The 19,399-nt window shown below is 35.6% G+C and overlaps 5 protein-coding genes across 8 annotated transcripts; 2 read left to right on the top strand and 3 right to left on the bottom strand.

Annotated features, from left to right (window-relative positions):
* The first annotated feature begins 1,464 nt into the window (after positions 1 to 1,464).
* On the top strand, positions 1,465 to 5,592 carry LOC111313941 (cyclic nucleotide-gated ion channel 1-like). 3 transcript variants are annotated; one of them, XM_089752804.1, is made up of 10 exons: positions 1,551 to 1,767; positions 2,237 to 2,330; positions 2,416 to 2,545; positions 2,667 to 3,216; positions 3,364 to 3,576; positions 3,666 to 3,964; positions 4,066 to 4,177; positions 4,260 to 4,496; positions 4,569 to 4,963; positions 5,064 to 5,592. In XM_089752804.1, exons 3-10 carry the CDS (start codon positions 2,520 to 2,522, stop codon positions 5,365 to 5,367), a joined length of 2,136 nt encoding a protein of 711 aa, XP_089608930.1. In that variant the 5' UTR covers positions 1,551 to 1,767; positions 2,237 to 2,330; positions 2,416 to 2,519; the 3' UTR covers positions 5,368 to 5,592. The 3 variants fall into 3 exon arrangements, with proteins under 3 accessions (XP_022770568.2, XP_022770565.2, XP_089608930.1); XM_022914833.2 differs by lacking the exon at positions 2,416 to 2,545 and having other exon boundaries at positions 1,465 to 1,842; XM_022914830.2 differs by lacking the exon at positions 2,416 to 2,545 and having other exon boundaries at positions 1,465 to 1,767.
* Positions 5,593 to 6,236: 644 nt separating this feature from the next.
* On the bottom strand, positions 6,237 to 10,159 carry LOC111313942 (beclin-1-like protein). 2 transcript variants are annotated; one of them, XM_022914835.2, is made up of 10 exons: positions 9,917 to 10,159; positions 9,236 to 9,576; positions 8,989 to 9,159; positions 8,382 to 8,506; positions 8,117 to 8,165; positions 7,679 to 7,837; positions 7,509 to 7,594; positions 7,178 to 7,249; positions 6,823 to 6,972; positions 6,237 to 6,657 (listed from the first exon to the last, which is right to left on the bottom strand). In XM_022914835.2, exons 1-10 carry the CDS (start codon positions 10,065 to 10,067, stop codon positions 6,408 to 6,410), a joined length of 1,554 nt encoding a protein of 517 aa, XP_022770570.1. In that variant the 5' UTR covers positions 10,068 to 10,159; the 3' UTR covers positions 6,237 to 6,407. The 2 variants fall into 2 exon arrangements, with proteins under 2 accessions (XP_022770570.1, XP_022770572.1); XM_022914837.2 differs by lacking the exon at positions 6,823 to 6,972.
* A 944-nt stretch (positions 10,160 to 11,103) lies between these two features.
* On the top strand, positions 11,104 to 13,415 carry LOC111313943 (uncharacterized). The gene is made up of 3 exons (XM_022914840.2): positions 11,104 to 11,813; positions 11,899 to 12,505; positions 13,067 to 13,415. Exons 1-3 carry the CDS (start codon positions 11,170 to 11,172, stop codon positions 13,211 to 13,213), a joined length of 1,398 nt encoding a protein of 465 aa, XP_022770575.2. The 5' UTR covers positions 11,104 to 11,169; the 3' UTR covers positions 13,214 to 13,415.
* Positions 13,416 to 13,457: 42 nt separating this feature from the next.
* LOC111313946 (putative RING-H2 finger protein ATL21A) lies at positions 13,458 to 14,435 on the bottom strand. Its single transcript, XM_022914843.2, has one exon. The coding sequence runs from the start codon at positions 14,300 to 14,302 to the stop codon at positions 13,598 to 13,600; it is 705 nt and encodes a 234-aa protein (XP_022770578.1). The 5' UTR covers positions 14,303 to 14,435; the 3' UTR covers positions 13,458 to 13,597.
* Positions 14,436 to 14,995: 560 nt separating this feature from the next.
* Positions 14,996 to 18,801, bottom strand: LOC111313033 (putative F-box protein At5g36000). The gene is made up of 10 exons (XM_089752193.1): positions 18,609 to 18,801; positions 18,276 to 18,328; positions 17,900 to 18,039; positions 17,554 to 17,753; positions 17,432 to 17,476; positions 17,066 to 17,230; positions 16,914 to 16,961; positions 16,172 to 16,342; positions 15,397 to 15,504; positions 14,996 to 15,190 (listed from the first exon to the last, which is right to left on the bottom strand). Exons 1-10 carry the CDS (start codon positions 18,799 to 18,801, stop codon positions 15,108 to 15,110), a joined length of 1,206 nt encoding a protein of 401 aa, XP_089608319.1. The 3' UTR covers positions 14,996 to 15,107.
* Between the last annotated feature and the right edge of the window lie 598 nt (positions 18,802 to 19,399).

Consider the following 19,399-nt stretch of genomic DNA (forward strand, 5'->3'; position numbering starts at 1 on the left):
AAAAATGAAAAAAAAAAGTGCGTGACATTATTGACGGTAATCAATACGTGAGTTTAATCTAGTGGTAGAGACGATATCCTAAGAAATAAATAAATAAAATTTAATTAACAAATTATTGATTTAATCGGTTAAGATTTGATTTTTTTGATAAAAAAATTTTAAATTCGAATTTTATCAGTGATCACTTATTAAGATTATTTCGAATGTACGACTTATAATTATCTATCTTAAGTTATCAGATACAATTTATCTTATTTTGATATGAAAAATTAAATAATTTATCTATTTAAATTTTTTTATAAATAAATAAATAAATAAATAAAATTTAAGATCATGTCACCGTCTTTCCATTAAAGAATTTAATAGCCAAAAAATTTTTTTTTTTTGATTTAATCAAAGATTGAGACACTTATTTTCAACTTGACACACTGCCTTCAAAGGCCAACTGAGTTTTTAAAAGTTGAGAAATTGATGAGGTAAAGGTCATCATATCTAAATACAAATATCATTTGATTAATTGATTCTCAAAAAGAATACAAGAGAAACAATAACCTTTAGTGGTTGTGTTTCTGACTTTGTGCTTCCTAAATTTGGAATGTAGTCCGAAATTAGAAACAACTTACCCTCATAGTAAGACAAGCCAAAATTTCATTTTGTTTGACCAAAATATATTTATCTGCAAATTTACCAAATTCTTTTCTGGGACAACGTGGTTTTGAGAAAAAAAAAAAATCATAGTTTCAACTTAATTTTACTTTTCATCGACCCTCCTTTCTTATCCATAAGGACCATGACCATAGGTTAATCATTAATTTAAAATTCAATTTTCCAATTCCAATTATCCAAACATTTTTGTTTGCAAATAATTAAGCTTTTGTTTGAAATAAATTGTGTGAGAAGGTAATTATTAGTCTCTAATTTATGCGGAGTTAATATATTTTATTACTTTTATCTATTATTTTTTTATATATTATTTTTATTAAATATTTATTTTTAAAAATAATTATATAAATCACCTTAATTAATTTTTAAATTTGCATTCATTGTTACTATTCTATTGACTTCAAAATTAAAAATACAACTATTTTATAAAATCTTCATTAGCTCAATTATCAAAAACAATATATAACAAACCACTTTCGTATTAGGGTCTATAATCGACTGTTTTTAATGTTACTATCTTTGGTCAACAACTGTTCTAATAATTATTTAATAATCCTAGCACTTACTACATTTTCAAAACTTAGCAATTTGGACCGTAAAATCATACGATATAATACTTGAATGATTTTTTTTTTTTAATATGTACTGGTAATGGGCCCCGAAAGCACTGCCCTAACATGGCTTTGGGCTTGACTCCTCTTCCCCGTGGACTCGGTCTTCCTTTGATTTTTCTTTTGTTATATTTTAATATATATATATATATATATATTTCCCTCTCTCTCTTATTATTATTATTTTTTTGACAATAACCGCCATTAGCGACTCCCCTCCATGAACTTTCTTTTCTTCTTTTTAAAAGGGCTGCCCCTTAGCGAAACTTCTCCTTCATTTTCCGCTGTTTTGAACTTCGTTTTTATGTCTTTATGAGACCACAAACAAAACCGCTGCTGCTCTGTTCTTTCCTTTGTTCCTGGTTTGGTTTGGTTGGTCTGAAAAATCTTTGAAAACAATAAATTAAAGAAGTTTTTATCATCTGAATTATTACAGACCCCTCTTCATAAATGAAATCAAACTTAATCCTTCTTGAGTATCGACTTTGTTAAGGTAAGTCTTTCCTATATATTTTTTCTTTTTGGGGAGAAAGCAACGTAACAACGACATTTGTTATTTCGCTTTATGGTGAGTTTTTTCCTGAATTTATAAAAGATTGATGATCATGGTCTTCATTGGATTTTCATCTTGTTCTTCTTTCGTTTTTTGTTGAATACCCTTATTTTCATAGTGATACCAGACATTGTTTTGATTTCTGCAACTTAACGTTTTTTACACGCTGACCAAAAAGACCAAAAACTTGCGTTAGGTAAGGTTGATGGTGATCGTGGGACAAGTTGAAGTTAATGCTTTTTCTTAAATGATTTTATGGATAACTAATCCTTACTCAATATATACGTAAACGTACTTTTCATTATAATACATGCCAATTTATTAGTATTATTTATCTTCCAAGTTATTGGGTTGGTTTTACTTCTTATTTGAAGGCATTGCTAATATGAAGTTTGGTTTTGTTTGGCAGGGTTTGGATTTTAGACAGAGTTGAACATTTTTGCGTTTGAAACTACACAGAACTTGGCTGAAGTAATGAACTTCCGACGAGATAAATTTGTAAGGTTAGTCTTTGTAAGTAGAATTTAATGCTTAAACAGTTCCCATTTTGTTGTATAATAGTAGAATTATTTACCTATTCGTATATAGTACAAATCCTAGCATGAAATCATGAATAGTAGTCAACTGTAACGCCTGTTTGGAGGACCGTGGATTGAGTAATTGTCAACAACCGTAGGAGCTTAATTACATGGATGGTTGGCACAAGAATGAAAGCAGGGTAATTCACTTGTATTAATTATTGGAAGAATGAAAACTTGCCTCATGATTTGATTTTGAAGTAGTCTAATATTGTTTTCAACGAGGCTTTGGTCTTTATGATTTTTTCATGGATTGCTCAGGTTTCAAGATTGGAGTTCGGATGATGGATCATTTCCAATGAAAGTTAGACCATCATTGAATGCTGCCATGGACGGTCTCCGGAGAGTATTTGAGAAGAGTTCTGAAAGGGTTAGAAGCTTGAAGAAACCAATAAGCTTCCGTTCTTCGGGTAATAAACCAACAAAAGAGAAGGCATTGGGTAAGGGTTCCAGGAATAGAATTCTTAATCCACAGGGACAATTTCTTCAGACCTGGAATAAAATGTTTCTTCTCTCCTGTGCAATTGCTCTGGCCGTGGATCCCTTGTTCTTTTACATCCCTGTGATTGATGGCCGACGGAAATGCCTTAACTTGGATGACAGATTGGAAATAACTGCTTGCGTCCTTCGTACATTCATTGATGTCTTTTATATACTTCACATGATCTTTCAATTCCGTACTGCGTTTGTTGCCCCTCCTTCTCGGGTATTTGGTAGGGGTGAGTTGATTGAGGATCCTCGGGCTATAGCAAAGAGATACTTGTCCAAGTACTTCTTTTTTGATTTTCTGGCGATTCTTCCACTGCCGCAGGTATTAAATGCACTTTCTTCATTGAGCTTGAAGCTACACTATCATCTTCATCCATGACCAAATGACAAATGAAAGAAAATTCCATTCGAACTACAATTTTCATCTTCATCTGTTCTGTTGCTTAACACTTGTGTTGGTTTTGCTTAGGTGGTAATCTTAATTATAATTCCTACAATAGATGGCCCGGTTTCATTGATCACAAAGGAGTTATTGAAATCCATTATTTTCTGCCAATATGTTCCAAGAATCATTCGAATCTTTCCTCTTTACAAAGAAGTTACAAGAACTTCTGGCATACTTACTGAAACAGCATGGGCTGGAGCTGCTTTGAATCTCTTCCTCTACATGCTAGCCAGTCATGTAGGTTTGATTTGATATAGTTTATGAATCATTTAACATTATTCCAAGCAATTTTCTAATCTCGAAATAAAAATATGACATACCTGCAGATAGTTGGAGCCTTTTGGTACTTGTTTTCAATAGAACGAGAAGACACGTGCTGGCGCAATGCTATAGGCAGTGGTGAAGAAAGTGCGTTGTCCTGTGATAAACATGGTACAACAAAAAACGCCACATTAGTGAGTCTGCTGAATACTTCATGCCCTTTTACAAATCCTGACGACATAAAGGATCCTGAGGTCTTCAACTTCGGTATATTCATTGATGCACTTAATTCAGGGGTGGTGGAAACCTGGGATTTTCCAAAAAAGTTTTTTTACTGCTTTTGGTGGGGTTTGCGTAATCTAAGGTTTGCAAATAATAACCCATTAGTTTTGTTCATATACGTGACTGACTATTCCTTTGAATAGTTTGTTTACTTGTGGATTATTTTCCCTTTTTCCTGTTTAGTTCTCTGGGCCAAAATCTCAAAACAAGCACTTTTGTATGGGAGATATTCTTTGCTATTGGGATTTCAATTGCTGGACTGGTTCTATTTTCACTGCTTATTGGGAATATGCAGGTATTTCATAACTCTTCTTCATTGGTTTTGGCAATTTAAACTCTTTCATAGTCGCTGAACATTACTTGTTCCATTTTCACAGAAATATCTGCAGTCAACAGGAGTCAGAATAGAGGAAATGAGAGTGAAAAGGCAAGATGCAGAACAATGGATGTCCCATCGAATGCTTCCTGAGAACCTGCGGGAACGTATCAGGCGATATGAACAGTACAAATGGCAAGAAACCAGAGGGGTTGAAGAAGAGACGCTGATGTCTAACCTTCCTAAAGATCTCAAGAGGGATATAAAGAGGCATCTTTGCTTGGATCTTCTCAAGAGAGTGAGTGCGCATGTTCACCTAATTAATAAATTGAATTACGTCAAAGATTAAACCATAATTGTTGTTTTTTAGGTGCCAATGTTTGAAAAAATGGATGAGCAACTATTAGATGCAATGTGTGATCGTCTCAAGCCGGCGCTTTACACTGACAAGAGCTACATTGTCCGAGAGGGGGATCCAGTGGAAGAGATGCTATTTATCATCCGAGGAAATCTAGTAAGTACGACCACCAATGGTGGAAGAACTGGCTTCTTCAATGCTGTTTATCTAAAGGCTGGTGACTTTTGTGGAGATGATCTTCTTACCTGGGCCTTGGATCCCCAGTCCTCTTCCAACTTGCCTATCTCAACTAGAACTGTTCAGGCCGTAACAGAAGTTGAAGCCTTTGGTCTAATGGCAGGTGATTTGAAATTTGTCGCCTCCCAGTTTCGACGTCTTCACAGCAAGCAGTTCCAGCATACGTTCAAGTAAGTCTAGGAGCAACATCTCTCTTTAACTCCTATCCAAGTACTTCCTTTTTCTTTCTATTACCAAATCACATACTTATATCAATTGCTTTATTTTCAGGTTCTACTCGGTGCAATGGCAGACATGGGCAGCATCTTTTATACAAGCAGCTTGGCGCCGGCACTGCAAGAGGAAGCTTGTTAATTCTTTACGTGAAGCGGAGGATAAGCTGCAAGACGCTTTATCAAAAGAGTCTGGAACCTCGCCAAGCCTTGGTGCCACTCTTTATGCATCAAAATTTGCTGCCAATGCATTACGAACCTTGAGGAACAATGGTTCACAAAGCGCCAGATTTCCTCAAAGATTACCATCGCTGCTTCCTCAAAAGCCAGCCGAGCCTCATTTTACTGCTGAAGATAGCTAATTAAGAGTTTTGATCTTATGTTCGAGAAAATTTGGAAGAAATCACTGTTTGTATAATGCATTAAGCTAAACAGATGTCTGCATAATTTTTCTTAATTCCAAAATTTTTCCGGAGGAAATTAAAGTTTCTGTAAAATTTTCTGTATGATATGTATAATACTATATATAAAAAGAGAAAAAAAAAGAAAAAAGAAAAAGAGCAGTGCATGAAGCATGATTTCTCTAACATCAAGTATGATCATAAATGTCCACAATTAGGATTTGTTACACATTAACATCGAGTACAATGTAATTGCGTAACTAATTTCAGAGATGATTGATTCATATAGATACAATTTATTTGATATGCTCTTGTTTTTGACGTTTCTAACTTTTAACTCTTCCCTAGTTTGGCACAATTGATATATCAAAAAAAATGTTAAGCGAAGACCATGCAAGAAGAAAACTCAAAATCAAAATGACTTTTTAACGCTGAAATATTCATAAATGAAAGATGGAAGACAAAGGAAAATATTGGTACTTGCCTACCGGTAACAATCTGTATTGCCAGTAATTGAAGGAATACAAACATCAACACCGCATTTCTTGGCAATTAGAGGCACTCGGGAGGTGTCATATGGGCCAACTTTTGCCAATACTACTTTAAGGCATTCGCATACTACTTGTTGATCTTTTTGGTTTTTGCTTGGTTAGCACTACCTTTAGCACCTGCATAACGTCAACATGCCGGCGATTGGCTGCCTCCAGCATTTTTGCCTTTTAGCGAGGCACGAGCTTACTGCTTTGGTCACATCAATGCGCGACGCTACAGCTGAAATTTATGCAAACGCCAAGGCTGATACATTAAGACAAGCATGGCTAGAAAATTGATTGAGCAAGCTGCCACTTGAGGACTGATTATTGGCGTTTCGATTTGAATTACTGAAAAATATTTAGCCTCGAACATGTGCTATCATACAACAACATTAATAATGCAGTAACTTCACGAAACTAAACAGCCAATCACTATTTACATAATGGTATATTATGTGCAGATCTCTATCACGAATTTGATGGTTTTCGAGCTAAAATTTTGGGATCAGGACCACGTTTTGCATATAAAGAGCCCACAGCTGGAACTTCGGTAGCTGAAGAAACCATGGCGGACAGAGGCTGGAAATTAGTGCTCCCGATAAACCAGTAGAGAGCCCATTTCAGATTGCAGAGTGTATACTTCAGAGCTTTGGTCCAATTCTCTTGTTTATTGAAGCTTTGTGTGATGGAGTAGTTTTCCACTTTGTCGTTCTCAATCCTGTAAGATTCCATGAATAAAGAGGATGAAGCGTGAAGGGAAATGAGGTCACACCGTATACTCAGAGTTTGAATCTACTGTCTATTTAAAACCACCAAAATCACATTGAGATTCAGATACGTAAAAGACTAAGAAGTGCTATTCTATACCGAAAAGAAACCTTACTTATAGGGCAAGTTAAAGCGTTTCTCAGGTGGAATGTTGTTTTCTTGATCCTTGGAATTTGCAAACTCAGCAAAGTCCTTAAGGCATGTCAAGAATAGTGTCATTGCTTTGTCATACCGTGTACTCCAAAACAAGTTCACTGGACCAAACCTAAAACACATTCATGTCAATTGAAACACTACAAGCAACTGAAAACATACAGCAAGCATGATCCATAAAACACATAAGAGGACATTTCCCAGATTAATGCATTATGCATTCTGAGGATACAGCTACCCCTTCATGTTTACATGTTTGTGGTTTAACTAACGTTCCAAATCAAATAATTTAGAAAGTTGAAAGTTTTTATACTTACAAATCATATGTATTGTTGTTGCTGTCCATTATCCGAGGGTAGCTTCCCATGGGAATTATCTTTATCCGATAGCTGGAAGTCACTAATTAAGGATACATCACATATCACCTTATAAACAGCTTTAGGCATGAAAGGTAACAAAGTTCCCCATAGTTGAGACACTGCACATTAAAATATTATTTTACCTTGCGCAGGCAGAATTTGTATAGATGACAACTTGAGAAAAATAGTTGACCATATTCAACTTCAACAATTACACATACACACACATAGTGTAGATATGACTTTTCATGGAACTACTCCATAGACAAACACAGATTAGAAAGGATACAGAAATTTTGGCCGGAAATATTGACACATTGTATGAAGGAGGAGGCAAGCTTGGCCCCAGGCAGCATTTATTTCATCCCACTCAACCTAAACCAAAAGCACCAAATATCAGTCACTATTCACTGTCAACGAAAGCAATTTTCTATATGGAAAATGAAGCCAATTTCATACTGGAATTTTAGGCAGTCGGCCAAGACGAAAATTGTTTATAGTTCCAAATTCTCCATCATGCCAGATGGGGAAAGCATCGTTGAGCACATTAGTTCGCTTTAACAACTCTAAATGTGCTTGTGAAACTTCAGTCTTTGCCAAAATTGCATCTCTCTCTTCCTGTTAAGCAGAAATAATTTGCTCATGTAAGAATGCTGTTAAAGAGTTCTTTTGTTATTTTAAAGAAACATTTGTTAGAAAATGTTGATTAAATTTACTGCTTATAGCTATTTAACTAACACTTTGGTGTTAACAAAGTTTGATCCAATAGCATAGTGTTAAAATAACAACATTAGTAACATTGACATTTGAGAAAATTTCTGAACCATCTTGGACTGAGTTCATTGATTAATAGTAGATCTAAGAAAAAATGGTCATGAAAATGCATCTGCAACAAACCTGATGAGCAATTAATTGAAACTGAAAGTTGTTAAACTCTTGCCAGTACCTGTGACACATTTATTTCAAGAAGCATAAGGAGCTGAGACTTAAAAATCCCAGCCATATATGAATTGAAGTGTGCTTTGCATTCTGGTTTAACAAAGGGAAAACAGCTAAAATAAAAGTGTTGTACACTACAATTTTATCTGAGAACAAATAAGAAGGATAAAAATATAGAGGAATAATTGTCAAAAAAAAAAAAGATATAGAAGAAGAAGCTTACCGTTCTTGCAATTCTTTGAAGCGGTTTGATTTTTGCTCTAATTCTTTTAGTTCAGCATTTACTTCAACATTCTGTTTTTCTATTTCTTTAATTGCTGCTTCAAGTTTTCTTTCTTCTTCCTCAATCTTACAGAATGAACAGATAATCAAATATGCATTTAACTCAGAAAATCATTCAACAATGCAGTTGATGTTTATATTAATTATGAGGAACGTTGTTTACTAGTATCCTGGTTTAAAATCCATATTCTTTCAGTAGTACACTACGAGTTAACTTAGGAAAAAGTTTTAATATAATGAAACAGCTAGCCAACCATGCATTTAAAAAAAATTGCAGTTGATATTTTCCTGCATATTAACCATAGCAGTTGATAATTGATAGACTGAATTAATACCTTGCTTTGAAACCCAAAATTTATTCACATTTGGAAGTGAAACCTCCCTCATCCAACCAATAAGAAAAAGTGGAACTAAAATCTAGAGTGTCCAAACATCGAAAAAAGATTAAAAGCCCTTAATGATTCACTCAGTAGATTAAGCATGGTATGAGAATCATAATGTTTCTGTTCACCATAAAAGTTTACTCATAGAAACTGCCAAACAGTTACCTTTAATTTTTCCTTACAAAAATCAGCCTCACTGAGAACATCTCGTGGCTCCCCCTCCAAGCGCTGAAGACAGGCTTCATATGCTTCGATGTCCCTACTCGCATCTTCAATCTCCTTGTCAAGTTTGTCAGACAACACCCTCATGCATTCAAGGCATAGTGGTTGCTCAACCTAAAAACAGAATCAAATCTAGATACCCTCAACAACAATGAAGAACCAAAAGAAAAAGCCAGAAAATGAGTGACACCTGTGTCTGAGTCGTGGCAATCTCAAATGCACGTTTCAGGACAGTAATAGTTGAGTGAAATCCGGAGTTGTTAGGCTGCAAAGGACTATTTGGCCCACCTTCAGACAATGGTAATTGTGTCCCACCTCCATCAGAAGCAGACTCCGATTTATATACCACCACAAATGATTCTTCCATAGTTTTCCCAGGTTGGGCTGCATCAGACTGACCAGGCACACCACGAGGACCGGGTGGGATCCCTTGTGCAAGGGGCTTTTGCTTTGGCAGCAGAACAAAAGAGTTATCCATTCGTGTTGAACCCAGCACGCTGCTAGCTCCAGGAATTAAAGACCCCTGCATTGCTGCATTGTTCATACAGACCAATTTTCTTAGCACGAAACATCAGCTTGAAATATTGCAATCGTAGTCTGGTTTCGTACTCATTAGCCAAATTTTTGTTAAATAATTGAAGAATCCACAAAGTTTAGGTCTGCTTAAATACATGCAGATAACAGAAAATTACCAAATTTATAAAATTTGGAACTTGCTCTATTCCAAGGTCGATGAGAAAATATAGTAACACCAATTATTTCTCAATTAATTAAACTGAAAAAAAAAGTTAAATTCGACAATTGGACGCAAACCTAAATTTAAGAAGAAATTTACTAAATTTAAATAGGTAAAGATTGGAGAAACCCTAACCGGAGCGAGAGGAGTCGTTTGGGAATTTTTCGACGTAGGAATCGACGCCTACGATGCAGAGGGCGTGGTGACAGTTCTGGCAGACGCATCTAGGAAGATTCGGATCGACGGGAAAGGTCCGACCTTTATCGGGTATATCTTCTTTCTTCATTTAGCTATTCGAATTTTATATGAGGGGAGATGTTCGGGTTGTCGTGTAATCGTGGAGAGATGTGGGTTTCTTTGCTTCGATGGTTGAGCCGTGAGATCTGAAGAAAGAAATCATAACAGTTTTATAACTTGTTTGTTTCGTGATCAAAACGACGGAATCACTTTTTTCCTCTACCCTTTCCTCTTCCTTTCCAGGACTACCCATACCCGGTGGAGTTGAGATGATTCGGATCTAAAATCAGATTCTTTTATTTTTCATTTGCCCTTCATTATTTATTTATTAAAAGAAATGTCCATTAATTATATTATTGGTGGTCGATAGATAGTAGTAGTATTTTTTTTTTATAAAATAGGTAGTACCGTTAGCATTGGTCATGGGTATTTATATTTACGTTCACATGAATATTTATTATTTGATTTATTTTTAAACATATAATTATATATTTTATAATATTAATAATAAAATAATTTATAATAATAATTTAAGAATATAGTGAATATCAATGATTATTTTTGTTAATTTAAAATTTTTTATATCTATATTTTTATATATATTATAAATAGATTATAAATATAAATAAACTTTTTTTTTATTTTTAAAAAGATGTTTTGATTAATTATAAGAAAAAATGTATTTATTAAAATGTTGAAGTACTTTGTTAACTACTTAGTAGTAAGTATATTGATATCACATTTTATTAAAAAAATTTGACAAAAAAAGATTTTTTTTAATCGATTATGTTCAACATAAAATTACAGCAACAAAATTTTTAAAGTTTAAGCAAATAAATGGACAAAACTTGAGGAAGGTTAATAAAAAAAAAAAAAAAGGAAAAATTTGGGACTAATTAAAGCAACAACCCGAATATTTGACCCGGATATCCACAGAATGTAATGTTACTTGTACAAGGCGGGACCCACAAACGGCCATTCACCGCCACTTCCCAAAATAACCCGATTAAAAAAATTGATTACTCGGCAAAATTAGGGATTCTTTATAATCAGGATCCCCAACCCTATTTTCCCTCTTTCACCCTGATCTCCATATTCCATTCAGACAGAACCCAGAAATTTTCCTATCTCAAATCACAAGCTTAACAGTTATGGAAGATCATCAAATCAGTGGAGACAACATCAAGAACCTGAAGCCAAGGCAGTTACAGCTATTCGTTAAACTTCTCAATGGCAAAACTTTATCTCTTCAATTCCCTACCCCACAAGTCGAAGTCGGCTCCATCAAGCACCGAATCCAGAAAATTACCCAAATACCTATCAATTTTCAGCGTCTGATTCATGGTCATCAACTCAAGGACGATTCGGTAATTTCTCACGCCAACGCCACCCTCAACCTCACCTTCCGTCTTCTTGGTGGAAAAGGAGGATTCGGATCGCTGCTACGTGGCGCAGCCACAAAGGCCGGGCAAAAAAAGACGAGCAATTTCGAGGCGTGCCGAGACATGAGTGGAAGGAGGCTGAGGCATGTCAATGCTGAGAAGAGGTTGGAAGAGTGGAAGGCGGAGGAGGAAGAGAGGAAGTTGGAGAAGATCGCAGAGAATTTTATAAAGAAAAAGGCAAAAACTGGGAAAAAGGGGGTTGGAGATGGAGAGGCCGAGAAGTATGTGGAAAAGTACAGGGAGGAGTCAGCGAGGTGCGTGGCGGTGGTTGAAGAGTCCGTTAGGGCAGCGTGCCGGAATGCAAAGCAGAAGGCGGTGCCAGGAGGAGCTGACCCCAAAAGATTGAAAATTTGGTAAGTTTTTAAGATAATTTAACTTGTAATGTAGGGTTTGGTGTTAATATTTGGATTATTTATTTGTTTTTGTTTGCTTATATAGGTTGGGAAAGAGGAAATTGAATGAGAGTGATAGTGATGATAGCAGTGAGGATGAAGATGATGAGGAAAATGAGAAATCTGTAGTTTTGAACAATGGGAATGATTCAGATTCTAGTAAGGGAACTGAGGGGAGTTCTGCTTCAATTTCTGGAGGAAGACAGGATGGAGATTTTTCAGGTGGAGTCTCAAGTGAGAGTGGTTCTGAGGAAGAGAAAAAGATTGCTCTGCAGCAAAGCTCGGAATCTGGTGGGGAAGATGCTAATGCCATGATTGAAGTCGAACCAAAGGTTTATGAAGAGAAGGCTGCACGGTGTGCAAATGTAGCCTGCATGGATTTAGATGTGATTGCTGGAAGTGAAGCAGTTCAACCTGAGATGTTGGAACATAATGGAACTAACATTGAAGATCAGGAGGAAATAGCTAGTCAGCCTCTCAGTGTTCCACTTGCAGATAACGAAGCTGTTGGAAGCCAACTGATTGATGAAGTCAATTGTTCTTCTAATGCAAAATCAGAAGTTCACAAAGAAACGGTCGTTTCAAATACTAATGTGGCAGAACTAGAAAAGCCATTTAACTTTGATGACTTCAATTCTCCAGAAGAGATGGAGGTATGGCTACACACTTGAAGTTCTCTTCCTGTTTCCTCTTTGTGTGTAGGCTTAGTTGATTCCCATCCCTTGCTTCTTTCTCTTTTTTTATCTTTAAAGTTTGTAGATGTAGATGGTTTGAAGGAGAGTGTTTATAGAGTTGCAAAAAGAAATCTCAACTATTTGGCTTTCTCTGCGCTGTAGCCCTTATTACTCTCACCCTTAATATAGATCAATAGCATTGACATATCTAGGAGGTTAAAAAAAAGTTAGAACTTCCAGCCAACTCTATGATTGCATACCTAGACGAGATAGGATATTCAGCCATCTGTAGCTTGTTGTTGCAATTTTATCAAATGCTTTCCTATAGCCCAAGCTTAAATCTGGTCATAGTTATTTGATGTTATTTAGGCTTTTGTCTGTATGTCCTTGCTAAAAAATAGTTGCATCATGCAAACTAGAATATTGAAGATGTCATGGAGTGAAATTGAAATCTGCGTATGAATTAAATTGTCATGGTGATGCTGTTGTTTTTATAGTGCTTAATGTCATTTCAACACTAATATTTTATCATTTCTATAGGTTCTTGGATTGGAGAGGTTGAAATCGGAACTGCAGGCACGTGGTCTAAAATGCGGGGGTACTTTGCAAGAACGAGCTGCCCGTCTTTTCCTGCTAAAATCTATCCCTTTAGATAAGCTTCCAAAGAAGCTGCTTGCAAAGAAATGAAAACCTATGTAGTAGGCTTCATCTCACGTTATAGTATTGTTAAGGAGTTTCATTTTGTCAAACCAAGAATTGATTATATTTTTTTGTTCTGTTTAATATTTGTATGACATGGTATTTGTAAGATGAAACCCTGTTATCTAAGGAGATTGTGACAGTCTGTGCTCTTTTTTAATAAAATGGAACAACAAATGGTTGCTATAAATTACACCTTGCCTAAACTGAATTTGAGATTTGTGGTATGATGATGATGATGATGATGATGATGATGATGTTGATGATTTAGCTTATAAAACCCCATTCTTCTCTTTCTTTTTTATCCTTCCAATAAGTTGGAATATTAAGGTGTTTTTTGGTCTGTGTACATGTTGGTGCTCTCCTTTGGCTTCATAAGCGGATTCGGCATGAAAGATCCTTACCTGATTTAGGAAGATGGAAACGGTCAATTTCTTCACCACTGTTGCTCTTGAACCCGCAGATACCGCACTCTGCTTCACAATCTCCGCATTGAGGTGGTGTGTACCATTTTAGTTGAATATCATCACCAACGTCAGCTGAGAACGCGCCATCATATTGAGCTAGCCATGAGACTGAAATCGGCAATGGAGTAATTATCTGGCATGATGAGGCCACTGAATTCACAAGACTTTTGGAAGAAATAGCTAAGACGGAATTTGTTGAATTGCTTAGGCAATCAATGGTGGTGAAGCGAGACTTTGTGACTTGAGTTGTGCAGTTTAGGAAGGTGTAGTTCTGGTGAAAAGCAGCAAGAAAGGGAGAACCTGAAAGATTGAAGATGAGAAGTCGCCTGGAAAGGCAATTATAAGGGTCATACAGAGATATCCGTTGGTCCAGATAATTTATATGTCGCCAACAAAAAATTATCCAGAATAAGGAAGTTTTAGAACAATTGTACTGTGACATTTGCATCCTAGGTCGAATCCAGGATATCCACAGTTTTCTGGTAGCTTGCCTTCTAGTCAGAAAGGGAATCGGGTAGGAATTTAATTTTTGCCACACTTGGCTATGGAACAAGGCTCTGCTGCATATATAAAGGGAAACAAGAATGAGAAAAAGATTGAGGATATCCATACTCAAAAAGACTAAAGTTAGGGATGGGCATGTCTCAGGGGATAAATGGAGCAATCCATTTCAAGACTCCATTAAATTATTCAACTACATAGAAAGTCAACTATTAAAAAAAAGTTATCTAGCTTGTATGAGGGAAAACTTTCAATGACATCACCCAAGGCCGTCTGTTTATGGTCAGTAATTACTGGGGATTCTATAGACTATATAGACACACCAATCGAAATTCGAAACACCATATGCAAATATTTTATTTCTACTCGTTTTATATTGCATCCAAATGCAGAAAGGCGAAAACCCTAATGATTAAACATAGAAAGTATACCATGTGCTTGGTGCCATCCACTACAATAGTAAACTGGAAACCTGACGCTACTGACAAGCAAGCGTGTTTACTGCTTTGAATGGCCCTAAATTCTTTGTTTCCGCTCCTCTGGTATCTGTTTTACTCACTTTTTTTGTTTCTTTTTTGTACCGTTGTTTCTCTGGTTCTTGCTCTGATAGCCGAAAAAAAAAAAAGCTCACTGTGCCATTAATCCGCCCACACACACTAAAATTCAGGCAAGTTTACAAGCAGATGTTTGTCCTAACGTGTGGCGTGTCATTTTAATATTGGGCAGAAAAACAAAGCTACGTGAAGGAAGTCCAATCAAAGCAAATCTTATTTGAGTTAATTTTTCCTATTCTATTGGAACGGTTAGAAGTAAGAACAAATCAATTTGAATGATGAGAAAATTTTGAAAGGCATCACAACGGCCTTCGAGAGAGAAACAGAACTTCTGCGACATCGTGTGGTGTTCAAGCAATGTCATAGGAGCTGCTGAGAGATTCTAATTGAAACAACTTCTCCTTGAGCTCCAGCTCTCATGGTATGGTACTTTATTAGAATTCCTGCTTCTTAGAAAAAGAAAGAACAGTGAGCAAATCATTAAGAATTACTTAATAGGAAAAGAGATCTTCTGTAATCAATCATGTCATGCATAGTTGAAATCCGCAATGAATAATTCCAATCTAAGCCAGGTACAGCCCATCTGTTTATGCAATTTGCAAATTTCCTTCAACTTTCACACAAGATTTGTAGTTTATGGATTTGTTACCTTGATTTTCTTGTAAATTGGTGTTGACCGCAACTGCATGAAGAGCAATTATAGCTTTTGGTTGAAAGTCATTGGCTTTTCCTATCCATGACTTATAATTGAAGACCCCTGCGAGGTCATTGGTAAACTAATTCAGATCCTCAAATTTTTTTTCAATAATAGGTACTGTTTGATATTTGATGGCCTCAGCCGATCTCAAGAAAATATGTTAATGTTCTAAGCCAATAATATATATTAACCAATTAAATTAAGAGTTGCTGTGATCGAATGTAATTTTCGTTTTAAAACAGTTTATCTTTTTGTTAACAGGATTACTCGAGGTTTAGCTATGCAGGCAACCAAAAAGAGGACTATCCTTTAGCCTTATACTAAATGCAAACAAGGACTATTCTACCTCTCCAACTTATTACATAATTTGTTGAATGGTTAACGAAAACTGGAATTTTAGAACACCAAAAGCTGCCCCAATCCCATTGTATAAAAGTCCCAGTTTTCAATTGTCAATTTAATTCTTAGCAGTCTGTTGGAGGCTTGGACCACATACGTCAGCTTTGTGGGGCAAAGGTTTTCATTCCTTATCTTACCTAATTCACTAAGCAAAGCTCAGTAAATAAACTTCTCTGGCATGATCAAGCATGGATCAGGCATCCAAAAAAGCATTGTCATCTTAATAGTTGTTTGATTCTATCGAGCGTACCCAGCGGGCTAATGTTAATGCATTCTAGACAAGAAGAGAATGACGCGAGTAAATTTCAGGTGGAGAATTAGGTTTTACCCGCTGTTATCTTGCTTGTAAGGTACTTGAAGTCAAAAATGGCCCCATAAGCTCCTCGTACTCTCTTTTTGATTTCATGAGATCCAACAAGTTCATAGCCCCAACTTCCATCCTGGTAACCCTGGCTTAGGAACAGCTCAATGTGCCTTGCATCTAACATCTGCATTGTACCTACATAAACAATCAAAAGTTCTTTCTTCAGGTCTGTTGCTTCCTTTTTTGAAAAAAGTAAGCACCTTGTGTATGGTACAATTTAGAGTCCAAAGTCTAAACTCATGCTCTGCAGATTACTCAACTTGCCCTCGGATAAATTTGGCACCACACAAAACAAACCAGTAATCTAGGTTTCAACGGGAAACAGTGATATGATGCATCCATGATCCTCTTAGTTTTTTTTTCTCTACGTCATCCAGTGTCAAGCATGGTGTCCTGCCAAACACAAAGATATCCTTTCTGTTGATTAATTAGCACCTTTGTTAATGTGGCAACTATGATCCCTGCCGAAAGTAGTTGAGACTCCAGAGAACAGAACAGAGATCAGCAGAAAATGAGGCAAAAGAGATGAATGAAAGAGGAATATCATAGATTTCAATGCCACTATCATACTTGCACGTTCATAATCTACTATCATACTTGCACGTTCATAATCTACTATCATACTTGCATGTTCATTATCTGCTATCAAGAACAAAATCTCACACTGCACTTTCATGGGCAGTAGTATGTCATTTTCATTGCTCACCTTCACATTTTTCTTGGTCACACACTGGGCACCGAACAAGCTGTAAATCTGAAAAATCAACCATATTAAAATACAAACTTAGTTGGAATTTTGATCACAACTTGCATAAGAGCATGTTCCATATTACAAAAGAAAAATGCCAGGAGTTATACCAGCTATCCAGATTCCTGTCTTGACTTCCCTTAGCAGGCATGTCCCACACGATTGCAAAATATCATCTATAATTTCTTGTTTCGGGATTTTCACAGGTGGACTCATCCTTTCGCTCAAAAATGCTACTTCGGAATCGAATGAAAACGCCCCAATGCGCATCCAGTCTGATTACTCCCCAGGAAAAAGTATAATGCAGTCAATACCAAATTGTCCTTATACACGAAGACCACCAGCTCATAATCTCACTATAGATTAATGATCAAGTGCACCCAACAAAATCTAAAGTGAAAGGTGATAGAATGGTGATAGACTTGAAACTTCTAACTATTAACAAGCAAATTAATGGGTTGATAAAGAGAGCTCACCAATATGTTTCTCCTGTTGGCGGAGCATGTAAGAGTGACTCCCATCTAGCAAAAACGTTGGAATTTAAATTTCAAACAGTTAATATACACGTCAAAGATATCTAAAGGTATTTGATGTTTACCAAAAGCTGAAGCATAGAGTTTGGACCAACTGAATGACACTTGGCCAGTATCTGGAACCTGAAGATCACGCAAGCATGCGAACTTCCATATACAGTCTTGCATGATAACGCTGTTGAACCATTTACTCGTCACTCCCAGCATTACCAATGATTTTCCGCCCAAAAACCTAGCTATGTATGTCCATAGATCCTGCTCGTACCTTTTTAAGCATATGAAAAATATAGATTAATTTAACCATATGTCAAGAATTTAACAATTAATAACTCTTTGGCTGCTAAGAAAAAAAAAACTAAAAAAAAAAAAAAGAAATTGAATCAGTATATGAACTTGACTTGGACCAATCACTTTCTAGAAAATTGATTCGTGAGAATCGAAAATTTAAGAGTTGTCCCATTCTGTTTTGAGCTACCAAACAGTGAATATTTCAGATTCCGCCATTTCTCATCTACCAAACAGATCTTGACAATTAAAATAAACTCGATTGACTGAAAGTTGGTACAACCAACTCAAAAACAGAGACCGATTCCATTCGAGGAACAAAATGCATTTGCAATGCCAAAATTTCTAGGATTAACGGAGTTTAAAAGTGATTTATCCCTGAAGAGAATAGACTCGTTGAAACTTCTAGATCAACGGTTCGTAGAGAACTTTTTCCTGGAAAAAAAAAAAAAAAACAACAGAAATGATTTTTTTTTCTTTGCTTTGCTTTCTTTGAAAACACCTCATCGATGCATGAAGAAGCGCGAAACTTCGAGGATCGAAGAATGAGAAGAACTATCATAAACGGAAAAAGATTCATCATGTAATTGTTTTAGCTGAATCAGCTAAAACTCAAGAAGTTCAAATCCTTTTGATCGCTCGCTTCATTAGATTTAACTTTCATAGTTACTAAAATGACATAATTAAATCTAAATTTAACTTTGGGAAAAAAAACTGAATTTAGGTTAAAATGAACTGAACCAGCTCAGAATTTCAAAGGAATAAAGAAGAGATCGAAAATTCAAAATCATCATCAAGCTCCAAATCGTAAAAGAGAGAGAGAGAGGTTACCAACTGAAAGTAGAGCGATCAGTGCAAAGAGGAGAGGTGCAACTGCTAATTCCCTTCGTTCTCTTCAATCGCTTCCTCATTCTGTCTCTCTTCCGTGTTCCTTTCTGAATCTGGAAAGAAATTTGAAATCGATTGATATTTAAGAGGTTTTTAAATTCCGTGTATATACATATATAAGCGACGCGCCAAATCCTCATATTTAAAAATAATTCAAAAAGGAAAATGAAAATTGAACGGGATCGATTCAATAACGGATCTGAAACCTGGACCTTGCTATTGGGCTTTCTAAAAATATTTTTGAGCCACCCTGCTCCGTATCTGTTTGATTGGGCTTGGGAGATAATGGCGAAGGCCTAATACCTTAATTCCTATTATACGTTTTCTATAACGATTTAATTTTAAATTTAAGAGCAACAATATTATTATAGTATAAAAGCACCAGTAAGAGCTTATAAATTTACATGTTATTGAAAAAGAATTAAAACTATGTTGTCAAGGGGACAAAAAAGGAAAGAATTACAAGCTCACTGGTGACAAAATTAGAAGTATAAACAAACAAAATTTTCAACATATTGTTTGTAAATATATTCAATTTTTATTCATTTATATTTATTTATTAAATTTCTATTCATTTATGGTTATTTATTAAATTTAACAAGCAATTTTAAACAAATATTTTTATATTTATTTATTAAATAAATAAAAAATAAACAAAAATCTCTTCAATTTTTTTATATTCATAAATAAATTCATTTAAAATTTATTTAAAATTCATTCATTTATTATTTATAATAA

The sequence above is a fragment of the Durio zibethinus genome, chromosome 23 (assembly GCF_047325235.1).
Source record: "Durio zibethinus cultivar Kanyao isolate XHJ-2024 chromosome 23, ASM4732523v1, whole genome shotgun sequence".
Lineage (NCBI taxonomy): Eukaryota > Viridiplantae > Streptophyta > Magnoliopsida > Malvales > Malvaceae > Durio > Durio zibethinus.

What these genes read in the sequence shown, in the direction of transcription:
- LOC111313941 (XM_022914833.2), top strand. Translation starts at nt 2,302, where the DNA reads ATGAACTTCCGACGAGATAAATTTGTAAG. An exon ending in TCTACATGCTAGCCAGTCAT is followed by an intron (nt 3,577 to 3,665) that starts GTAGGTTTGATT and finishes ACATACCTGCAG; the next exon opens with ATAGTTGGAGCCTTTTGGTA. An exon ending in TGGGGTTTGCGTAATCTAAG is followed by an intron (nt 3,965 to 4,065) that starts GTTTGCAAATAA and finishes TTTCCTGTTTAG; the next exon opens with TTCTCTGGGCCAAAATCTCA.
- LOC111313942 (XM_022914835.2), bottom strand. Translation starts at nt 10,067, where the DNA reads ATGAAGAAAGAAGATATACCCGATAAAGGTCGGACCTTTCCCGTCGAT. An exon ending in AACAACAATACATATGATTT is followed by an intron (nt 6,973 to 7,177) that starts GTAAGTATAAAA and finishes AATGTGTTTTAG; the next exon opens with GTTTGGTCCAGTGAACTTGT. An exon ending in CGCTTTAACTTGCCCTATAA is followed by an intron (nt 6,658 to 6,822) that starts GTAAGGTTTCTT and finishes GGAATCTTACAG; the next exon opens with GATTGAGAACGACAAAGTGG.
- LOC111313943 (XM_022914840.2), top strand. Translation starts at nt 11,170, where the DNA reads ATGGAAGATCATCAAATCAGTGGAGACAACATCAAGAACCTGAAGCCA. An exon ending in CCCAAAAGATTGAAAATTTG is followed by an intron (nt 11,814 to 11,898) that starts GTAAGTTTTTAA and finishes TTGCTTATATAG; the next exon opens with GTTGGGAAAGAGGAAATTGA. An exon ending in ATTCTCCAGAAGAGATGGAG is followed by an intron (nt 12,506 to 13,066) that starts GTATGGCTACAC and finishes TCATTTCTATAG; the next exon opens with GTTCTTGGATTGGAGAGGTT.
- LOC111313946 (XM_022914843.2), bottom strand. Translation starts at nt 14,302, where the DNA reads ATGGATATCCTCAATCTTTTTCTCATTCTTGTTTCCCTTTATATATGC.
- LOC111313033 (XM_089752193.1), bottom strand. Translation starts at nt 18,801, where the DNA reads ATGAGGATTTGGCGCGTCGCTTATATATGTATATACACGGAATTTAAA. An exon ending in ACTCTATGCTTCAGCTTTTG is followed by an intron (nt 17,477 to 17,553) that starts GTAAACATCAAA and finishes CGTTTTTGCTAG; the next exon opens with ATGGGAGTCACTCTTACATG. An exon ending in GACAGGAATCTGGATAGCTG is followed by an intron (nt 16,962 to 17,065) that starts GTATAACTCCTG and finishes TTGATTTTTCAG; the next exon opens with ATTTACAGCTTGTTCGGTGC.